Below are 10,370 nucleotides of genomic sequence, written 5' to 3'. Positions count from 1 at the left end.
TTAAGTTGTTAAGAAGACCCTGTACCCCTGCCTTCCACCCAAAGAGAGCTGGGATAGGCTCCAGCTGATACCTGGGACGCTGGTTAGGACTAAGGGGGTACAGGTGATGGATGGATGTTGTTAAAAAGCACAACTTTTATCAAATTAAATGTTTACACGTACATGCGTCAGTAAAAATAGCCAACGTGTTTAAGTCCAGTGTGCAGGTACTTCATGGTCAAAGCAAATGTAAAAATAAATCATTTAACCAGTTAAATTTAAATAAAACAAACCCATTTACACACGTGGGTCTATGTTCACTCCCACCACCAGAGGGCGACACCGTCTGCACGTCACAAAACGGCGTCACAGGTGAAAGGTCACGAGCGTCACATGTGTGTTTTGTTGTTGAGGCTGCACGTTGGAGAAATATCCTGATATTTCGGAAACGTTTTGCAGCTTGTCAGACTCAGAAGCTTTTACTTTAGTGTTCAGTTCCGTTGTCGGACGACCCGCAGGACTCTGGACTGCAGCAGCCTCAGTCTAGTCTCTAATAGCCCTAACGAACCGGTACCGACACTGTATAAACATCGAAACAACGTTTAGTGACGTCGCTGTTACAACAAAGGGACGTTTTCTAACTGTTCTCACTGAAGTTACAGCTGAGGCGGTACCGAACCTGTTTGACCGGTTTCTTTCGGGGTCCAGACTCACGTCCAGAGTGAAATGAGGAACCTGAAGCTACTAAAGACCCTCCGGGGCTCAGGGCTGCAGGGTCCGGGCTCCCCGCAGCGTTTCTCTGTGCGGGCGGACACTGGTTCGCTGCTGGTTTCATCCCAGTACTCCATCACGGAGTTCGACCCCCGAACTGGCCAGGTGAGCTCGTTGGACCCTCTTGTCCCTTTAAAGACGAGCTGAGGTTTCTTGTGTACTTGCCTTCTGTGGCTGACGGGCTGTTTTGCAGGTTGTAAGCGAGGCTTCGCTGACTGCTGACGGCTTCCTCCCGGAGGACGGTACCGGCCTGGTGGTCGGACTGCAGGACTTATCCGAACTGGAGTCGGCGTGTTTGGCCACAGCTAGTGGTGACGTCATCCTCTTCAACCTCGGCACCCGGCAGGTGTGACCCACTTTGTTTTCCTCAAAGGGCTGTCTGACAGTTTTTAGGTCCAGTCAGGGAAGGGACCCCGTTTCAGCTGTGTGGTTCTGTTCCGCAGCTGGAGTGTGTCGGCAGCGTGGACAGCGGTCTGACCTCAATGAGCTGGAGTCCGGACGAAGAGCTCGTCCTTCTCACTACTGGTCTGTATGTTAAAGAAAGAACAAGTTACCGTCACCACACGTGGAAGGTCTTTAGGTTCTAACGAACGTTCTGATGGAGGTTGAGTTGGATCCACTGTTCCTCTAACGCAGATTAAAGAACAGACGCTTAGTTAAAAGGTCATTGCTTTGTGAAACGTATTGATCCGCGTTAAGTCGCTGTTAATTTGTGTTTACAGGTCAGGAAACTATCATCATGATGACCAAAGACTTTGAGCCGATCACCGAGGTCGGAGTTCACCAGGATGACTTTGGGGAAGGTGTGAACTTGGTTCAGACTAGTGGTTTCCCACCTGAACGCCACGAGACGATTCATTAAATGTAGAACGTGTTGTTGTGCAGGCAAGTTCATCACGGTGGGCTGGGGCAGGAAGGAAACTCAGTTCCATGGCTCCGAGGGGAAACAAGCAGCGCAGAGGAAGATCCAGGTCTGTGTCCGGAAACATCCCAGCACCAGAAGTGTTCGGACTAATGGAGACGTTCTTAATGTTGTAACTATGAACCCATAGGAGGTGCGGCCCGCTGCTCCGTGGGACGACCGCCGGCCGCGGGTGACGTGGCGAGGTGACGGCCAGCTGTTTGCCGTCAGCGCCGTCTGTCCTCAGACCGGAGCCAGGAAGGTGCGGGTGTGGAACAGAGAGGGAGTCCTGCAGGCCACCAGCGAGCCCATCAGCGGCCTGGAGCAGGCACTGTGCTGGAAGTAAGCGTGCCGTTGGTCCTCTTTGTCAGTGAAACCACTTTGCTTCACTTCAGTTTCTGCTTATTTTATGATGTGCAGAACTGGCGGAACAAGAATGAGAGAGACCTCGGTGTCCGTCCTGTGTACAGGACAAGAACCTGTTGTAAGAGGGGTGCAGCTCCACAGTTAAATCTTGTCCTGGTGTTTCAGACCCTCTGGCAGCCTGATAGCGAGCACTCAGCGTCACCCCAACAAACACAGTGTGGTGTTTCTGGAAAAGAACGGACTCCTGCACGGAGACTTCACGCTGCCATTCAACAAAGATCAGGCAAAGGCACGACCAGATAAACCTGCCTGACACAAACCCACAGACATGTTTGATCTTTGTCAACAGCTCCAGTCTATGATCCAGGTTTATGTTATAAGGCTGATCAGTGCTTGTGTTTCAGGTGAAGGACCTGCTGTGGAACAGTGACTCCACAGTTTTAGCTGTGTGGTTGGAGGATATGACAGCTGGGGAGGACGGGCAGGTCCACACTTACGGTAAGTCAGATACCAGCATTTATGGCTATTGTCCCCTAATTCAGGTTAAACTAACCAGGAGAAGTTGACATGAGTAATGATGATACACGATATTGCATGTGTGGTTCATGCTGGACTGTATTTCTGAGTGAGAGCAGCATTAAGCAGCAAATTCTAGACTAGACAAACATAAATATGAGGAACGTTTTCTGTAACTGATGTAAGAAATTGGCTGAATCTAGAAGTAAAATTGTTCTGATCAGACTTTTGTCTTAAACTTGTCCGTGCTCCCTCTGCAGTGCAGCTGTGGACGGTGGGAAACTACCACTGGTATCTGAAGCAGAGTCTGAACTTTGGCAGAGACCCTCAAAAGGCTCCAGTCTGTGTCTGCTGGGACGCAGAGAGCCCCCTAAGGCTCCACATGGTGACCCGCACTTGGACCAGCATCACTTACGACTGGGGCTGGACGACGGAGCGGAGCCCCGGGCTGGACGACACCGACGACGCCAGCGTGGCTGTGATTGATGGAAGTGAGCACCACTGAAACGTGAGACGAGCAGACTTAGGAGTAATGAATGCACAACATAACATTTGTCTAATTCCTCTCAGGTAAAATCCTGGTGACGACATTCAGGCAGCGTGTGGTTCCTCCTCCCATGTGTTCATTCGAGCTCCAGCTGAAATCACCCGTGAACCAGGTGACCTTCCTCTGCCGGCCTCACGGGACCAATCAGCTGGCAGCGCTCACTGCTGACGGACAGATCTCCGTCTACAGCCAAGGTTGGGTTTGCAGTAAAATAAAATGGCTCTTGTCATTTCCTGCTGAATGTGAGGACATTAGGCCAAGAACATTTATTTTAATTGACTGCACAATTAACAGCTTTGGTTGATTTGTCCTAGTTCAGTAAGAATCTTGAGGGTTAAAGCTCCTCCAGCTTGGTTAGGCCTAACTTTGGATTTCTGAATTTCTTTCCAAACTGTCATTTTGCTCCACTCACACCAAAATTCAACATAAACATTTTGAACATGAATCTTGATCCTGTTAAAACCTGAGTGTTGTTGCTTCAACAAGCTGAAACAGTTATTGGAGATTTACATGTCGCTCTTGTGTATTTGTTTATTTTCATATTTGCCTGTTAATCCAGATTCAGGACAACACACTGACAAAACAGCAGATGGGTTCAGGATTATGTCTCGACCTCTGGTCCTCCAGAAAACCTTCAGGTAAGACAAAAACCAGCAGTTTTGTAGATGATGCCGTTTCTGTGTGACACACCGTGTTGTCTGGTCCTGGCACTTTTACAGCTGAATTCCTGCCTGAACATCACCTGCTCAGTCTGATTCATGGTTGCTTTAGTAAATTAAAAAACACGTGTACCTGTTCATGTGGTTTACTTTACTGTCTTCTGTTGATCCTCTGTTAGAGTCGCACTTCTCCAGGATGACCCTGTGGCCCTGCGGCAGCTGCTGTGGCTGCGGGATGAGCTGTTTGTGGGAGTGGGCTCTGGTTTGCTGCCGACCTCCTCCACTCTGCTGATGCTCCATCCTGCTGAGGACGCCAGTGACACGCTCACTGTCAGGTCAGCAAAGTGTCTCCTTCAGCCACGTCTTTGTCTGGTGTAGCTGATAACGAATGAAATGACCCACAAATTACTTTTTGTGCTGCTTTTAACGGCTCAGGTCTGAGATAGAAGTGGACGGTGTTGTCGTCAGTATGGTTCAGTGCTGTGCGACCGGCACTGTGGCCCTACAGCTCGGGGATGGACAGATAAGGAGGCTGCTCTGGGGTCAGTACCCAACACGAATTTATTCAGAAACACACTGAACAGCAGGGACATTTTGCAAAGTGTATTAGTTCATATAAATATGTTTCTGTGTAGACTGTCCAGAGCCGTCAGTGGAGAAGTGGTGCGACTCCAGCGGATGTAGAATCAACTTCCCGGTTCCCTGTGTGCAGATGGCCCTCTGCAGCATCAGCGGAGAGGTGGGCACACTTGACCTGCAGACACATGGGTTAGGGTTAGCATCATTTATTCAGAAAGTAGGAAATCAAATATTAAAGCATGGGAATAACGTTTTGTGTCTGAGTGAATGCAGAGACCTGTGGTGATTTAAGGCTTAAATGCATGTGTCCCGTCCTGCATGTGTGCAGGAACATCTTCTCGGCCTGACAGACAGATCTCACCTGTATGCTGGAGACGCAGAGGTAAATGAACACAAATCCAGTGATACTGTGGAATATTTCTGGTCAAAGCCAATGGGAAATGAAACTTTTCTTCATCTTATGGTCATTTGTTTACCTCTGCTCTTCCTCAGCTCGCCTCAAACGTTTCCTCCTTTGCCGTTTGCAATGACTTCCTTCTCGTCACCACACACTCCCACGCCTGCCGCTGCCTCCACCTGAGCTCACTCAGTGTCAAAGGTAGGATGGAGACGGCACTAACGGGGTATCTTCATAAGACAGACTCTGTTTTCTGTCCTGCTAAAACAACTAGTGAGGTTGGTGTTGTCACTGCTAAGTTTAACAATAAAGTTCAGGAGAATGACCTTTGACCCCACAGGGCTGCAGGTGGCCTTGGCCTCAGATGGAGGTCAGAATGACGAGTCACTGCGTCGAGTGGAGAGAGGATCCAGGATCGTCACTGTGGTGCCTCAAGATACCAGAGTGATTTTACAGGTGAGTTCATCTCGCTGACATCTTTCACTGAACAGCAGGTTTGGGTTTCTGTGACTATAACAAATACAAGATGCAGCTTTAAAATCTCCACATATGAGTTTTTGAAACGACACATTTAGAGACACGCACTTTAATTCATGTGTGTGCGCCCAGATGCCTCGTGGGAACCTGGAGACTGTGCACCATCGAGCGCTGGTGTTGGCTCAGCTCAGACAGTGGTTGGACAGGTGAGTGTGACTGAACACAATACATTTAAAACAGACAATATCCATCTGTCCCTGAATTTAGCTTTTAATACATAAACATACATATATTTTACCAGTTATAAATATCAACAGTCTGATAGTTAGGAAATATCCAGTTTTACCCAGAATTCTTGCTTGTTTTTTCTTTCCAGCTTGAGGTTCAGAGAAACGTTTGAGTGTATGAGGAAGTTGAGGATCAATCTCAACCTCATTTATGATCACAACCCAAAGGTACGCACAAAATTTTAACATGCACTTTTGTGATGTCACATTTTGCTGCAAAGTTTAAAACGTTTCTTGTTGACAAGTTCATTAACAAGCTGAGAACAATGATTTCTAAAACCAAAATGGCCGATAATCGCATCGAAAATAAACCAGATGAATGAAACTGGTACATTTAGCGTAAATGATAACAAATAATTTCTCATTTCGAAGGAGTAAAACTGATCGACAGGCTACAGTTTGTTTCTGACCTCGTTAAGTCCTTAGTAATGACAATGCAGTGCATTAATAAAAGAGATGGCTTGATCTTCCTCCTCCAGGTTTTCCTGGAGAACGTAAAGACCTTCGTCACACAACTCGACTCGATCAACTACATCAACCTCTTCCTCACTGAGCTCAAGTAAGACTTTGTCTGAGCTGAAGGACAGACGGAGACAAAACCAGCTCCTTAGTAATGTGTGCATCATCTGTTTGCTATCCAGGGAGGAAGATACAGCCAGCACCATGTACCCCCGACCTGAAAGCAGCTGCGTCCAATCCCAGCCTGCCCCTGGGCAGAAGAAGGTGGATGTGGTGTGTGACTCTTTACGGAGCGCCATGGAATCAATGGATCCAAACAAGTCAGTGATACTGCAGCAGTGATTCTGACACGGATGTGCAATGAATTTAACAGTAGACACAGAAACACCCTGTTGTGGTCTGTCCAGGTTCTGTCTGTCCATACTCACTGCTCACGTGAAGAAGACAGTTCCTGAACTCGAGGTCGCTCTGCAGAAAGTCCGCAAGCTTCGAGGTGGGTGCACCTCAAACATCAACAGCCTGAGTTTAGTTTCACACAGGAGCAGATTTTCTGAGCAGGACTCGCTGTGACATTACTGTGTGCTGTTTGTTTAGAGAACCCTCCTGCAGCTCCCGGTGCTGTGACTGCTGAAGAGGCACTGAAGTACCTCCTCTTCCTCGTCAATGTCAACGACCTGTACGAACACTCTCTGGGAACCTACGACTTTGAGCTCGTGCTCATGGTGGCAGAGAAATCCCAGAAGGTACGAGATGACGAAGGAGAAAAGAGCTTTATCACAGTTCAAACAGAAATCTGAACCCTCAGACTAAATGTTAGACATGACCCGTTATGCTAACAAGGCCATTAATTAAGCCAGTTGATTGTAAATGAAGCACTTTGGACCTCAGCAATGAGTTTCAAGGAAAACATTTTGTCCTCATTGATATGCAGATTCATGCACCAAAGCAGCCAGAGGGCGTAAAAACCAAACAAGAGGCATTTAAGCTGCCAAGCATGGCACAGATTTACTCATTAATATGTTAACTTCAAGTGCAAGGTGCTCCAGGATCTAAGTAGATAATCAGCTCTGATGGGAGGAAGGTGTGAAGTCATTTCTATCTGCATTTGTTCTGTTCCACATGGGAAATCTATGAAAAACAAACAAGCCAGGATGGTCTGTGCATAACCCACAAAAATGAGATATAGCTACAGAACATGCTGCCTCTACAACAAATGAATACTATTGATAAGTGATCTGTTATTTAACTTGGCTGATGTTTGTTCGTTTCTGTACACAACTCCTGCAGGACCCCAAAGAGTACATTCCCTTCTTAAACATGCTGAAGAGCCTGGAGCCAAACTACCAACGCTACACCATCGACAAACACCTGAAGCGCTACAGGAAGGCCCTTCATCACCTCAGCAAGTGCGGTCAGTCTGTCAGCTCAGGACTCTGTGGATCATTTTAGTGTAGTATGTAGTTTATCACAAACCCAGACTTGATCCACTGAGGGTTTTTTTTTAATACATGATCCTGTTGGGCTTTTTGTTCAGGAGAGGAACATTTTCCTGAAGCTCTGAAACTGGTGAAGGAGCAGAAACTCTACAGTGAGGCTCTGCGACTGTACACAGCAAACGGCGCTCAGTACAAGGTACAGCCACAACCCCCAGATTAACCTTTAAACATTAAGCTGTACGTACCCCTGAACGTTGACCTTTGACCTCCAGGCTCTGAGCTGCGCCTATGCCGAGCACCTCGTGGAGCAGCAGCAGGCGGAGCAGGCCGGGCTGTTGCTGTGGCGATGCGGAGAAACAATCAGGGCCCTGCAGGCGTTTGCCAGTAGCTCCAGCTGGAGAAATGCAATCTGTGTGGCGCAGCAGATCCCGCTGCCACCTGACCAGTTGGCTCTGCTGGCCAGAGACCTGGCAGGTAAGCATGACCACAGGTGAGCAGGTACAGTGAGACGTGGTTTTACTCTATCATTCGTTTCCCCCCTTGTAGAGAAGTTGACTGAACAGCGACGATATTCAGAAGCTGCTCTGCTGCTGGACCAGTACGCCAAAGTAAGATTCTCTACAGCTGGACAAAGTTTGCTGCTTGAGCAAAACTAAAGGGATAAAATTGGAAGAGCAGACTGTGATGTGTGATTTTTAGAGTTGGAATAGAGGTCTAAAGGTTTGTAATTTCTGTTTCCAACAGGACTGTGAGGAAGCCATCGTGGCTCTGGTCACTGGTGCAGTCTGGGACGAGGCGCTGCGATTGGTCAGTGAGCTAAGTGATTTTGCTTTTCATTTGTAAAATGTCAACGTGTTCTTAAATACGGAGCACGTGGTGACAACTACAGCCCTTTTATATCTTTGCACGTGTGATAGTTTCATACTCTCTCGGCTTCAGATTTACATGCACAACAGGCAAGACATCACAGAAACCAACCTGAAACCTGCTCTGACAGAAGGTAAGAATCATTCTGCCTGGAAGTGTGAGCAGGCTCGCCCTAATTTACATCCGGCTTCAGAAATAACGTGTCGGTTCCAAATGATTTGGTAGAGGGGAAAAGGAAGAAACTGAACAGAAAGAAAAGGCTTTGTTGAGCAGCCATACAAAGAACTGTTGTCTCCCACCAGCTGTCGGCACCCAGGTGGTCTTCCTGGAGGCTCAGGTAGCGACGTTCACACGACACAGGGCCCGACTGGCTGTTGTTCGAGAGCAGAAACAGAAGGCCAGACTGGACATGCTGGGTGAGATAAGTCAGCGTTAACGAGACGTAGTGTCTCTTAGCCAACATGTTTGATTTAAAGAAGTTAGGTTTTTATGTCAGACGTGTCCCTAAAACATTTTTTTTTATATTCCGTCATAATTTTAACCGAACACTGCGTTTTCTTCCAGACGAGGACGGTCCAGACTGTCCTGATGCTGAGCTTTACTCTGAAGCCAGCAGTGTGATGACCAGCTCCAAATACTCCCAGAGTAACTCCCGCATCTCCTCGTAAGACAAAACGTGTTATTCCATATTTTACGTCTCCAGCCCACCTGATAAATCGGGTAGTTTTCTGGTTTAATGTTCACGCTGCATCTGCAGGAGATCATCAAAGAATCGGCGGAAGGCCGAGCGGAAGAAGCTCAGTCTGAAGGAAGGAAGCCCGATGGAAGACAGGGCGCTGATGCACGCTCTGGGTGAGATTATCACCACGGTGGACAAGATGAGAGGTACAGAAACAAAATCTAACTCTACTGAACTAATAAGTTCTTCTTGTTTAGAGCCTTTTGTTATGTGATCACATCTAACCTGACCGCTCCTTCGTGCCCTCCCTGTTTCAGAGGAAGTGCACAACCTGCTGAAAGCCCTGGTGCTGTTCCAGTTCGACAAGCAGGCGGAGAAGCTGCAGGTGGTGTATGAGGAGGCTCTGCAGATGATGGAGTCAGCTGTGCCTGAGGTGTGGCCTGAAGGTCTCCCCAATAATCAAGCCCCGGTAACTGTGACTCCACATTTATCGCAGTATTAGGCTTTACGCCTCAATCCAAAGCTACATCTCTTGTTGTGACCAACACTGACTGATCTTTTTCTGTTGCCTACATGTGAATGATCTGTATTAAAACATTTAGACTGATGACACATACGCAGCTCGGTTCTGTGCGTATGTGAGCAAGGAAAGCGCTTTGACTAATTTTTGCTAATTTGTGCTTCACAGCTCACGGGGCCAAACTCCACTGCAAACAGCATCATGGCTTCTTTCCAGCAGCAGAAACCTGCAGCTTCACAACAAGGTCAGAGCTCTTTTGTATTATATCCGATCTGTGCTATATGTAAACAAACACTGAGACATGAGTCGAACGTTTTTGGGTGTAACAACCTTGTCCATTCTCCAGAATAGGTTAGGAAGAAAGGTGCTCATAGTAATTATCCATGGAATTAATAGTTAATACATTTCTGTTAATAAACAGAAGTTTATGGAGATTTGCTGCCTTTTCTTGCTGACTTTGTTCTGGAGAAGAGAGGAGATATATTTTCCTAAGCAGGAGATGGGTGTAACATCATCTGTTTAGGCTTCTCCAGTCATTTTTCTGTTTGTGTCAACATTTTCTTGCAGATGCAGAGGTCCTTACGCCACCAAAGATGAGAAACGGTGTCAAGTGGAAGCTCACTATTCTTAAATGAATTAGCTTGTATTTGTATTTTTTAACGGTAAAGTCAAATAATTATGTAATAAAGCTTCTGTTAATGTCTCCTTACCAAATTTGTTCATTTTCTGGAATTTAGAAACATAATGTCATGACGGCAGGTCTGTCAGATCAATTTAAATGTCGTTTTCCTTTGAAATATACCAAAAATTTATAAAAGTTAATAACTTACCAACCAACCGTATGTGTGTTCCAATCTGGGGACTGTTCCTTTTATTGGATTTGTGATCATGATGCTGTTATTTTGAAGGAGTCATCCTGTTTTAACGCCC

General features: G+C 46.9%; 1 protein-coding gene across 2 annotated transcripts; it reads left to right on the top strand.

Moving 5' to 3' along the window:
* Nucleotides 1-328: 328 nt before the first annotated feature.
* On the top strand, nt 329-10,149 carry elp1 (elongator acetyltransferase complex subunit 1). 2 transcript variants are annotated; one of them, XM_026330384.1, is made up of 35 exons: nt 329-855; nt 944-1,096; nt 1,194-1,275; nt 1,473-1,553; nt 1,636-1,721; nt 1,803-1,993; nt 2,183-2,306; nt 2,422-2,515; nt 2,794-3,024; nt 3,104-3,274; nt 3,640-3,718; nt 3,919-4,074; nt 4,175-4,281; nt 4,375-4,478; nt 4,647-4,700; nt 4,811-4,916; nt 5,056-5,171; nt 5,325-5,398; nt 5,569-5,647; nt 5,959-6,038; nt 6,121-6,258; nt 6,346-6,431; nt 6,533-6,681; nt 7,226-7,349; nt 7,473-7,570; nt 7,647-7,848; nt 7,921-7,982; nt 8,119-8,181; nt 8,314-8,374; nt 8,544-8,657; nt 8,806-8,905; nt 8,999-9,126; nt 9,238-9,389; nt 9,609-9,684; nt 10,008-10,149. In XM_026330384.1, the coding sequence occupies exons 1-35, from the start codon at nt 706-708 to the stop codon at nt 10,073-10,075; spliced, it is 3,939 nt and encodes a 1,312-aa protein (XP_026186169.1). In that variant the 5' UTR covers nt 329-705; the 3' UTR covers nt 10,076-10,149. The 2 variants fall into 2 exon arrangements, with proteins under 2 accessions (XP_026186169.1, XP_026186170.1); XM_026330385.1 differs by lacking the exons at nt 329-855; nt 944-1,096 and having other exon boundaries at nt 1,217-1,279.
* Nucleotides 10,150-10,370: the final 221 nt, after the last annotated feature.

This window comes from Mastacembelus armatus, chromosome 10 (assembly GCF_900324485.2).
Source record: "Mastacembelus armatus chromosome 10, fMasArm1.2, whole genome shotgun sequence".
In the NCBI taxonomy this organism is placed as follows: Eukaryota; Metazoa; Chordata; class Actinopteri; order Synbranchiformes; family Mastacembelidae; genus Mastacembelus; species Mastacembelus armatus.
This window is presented reverse-complemented; position numbering and strand designations above follow the sequence as displayed.

Coding starts and splice junctions, on each gene's coding strand:
- elp1 (XM_026330384.1), top strand. CDS start 706: ATGAGGAACCTGAAGCTACTAAAGACCCTCCGGGGCTCAGGGCTGCAG. Junction 1,276..1,472: donor GCTCGTCCTTCTCACTACTG/GTCTGTATGTTA, acceptor TTGTGTTTACAG/GTCAGGAAACTATCATCATG. Junction 2,307..2,421: donor TCAACAAAGATCAGGCAAAG/GCACGACCAGAT, acceptor CTTGTGTTTCAG/GTGAAGGACCTGCTGTGGAA.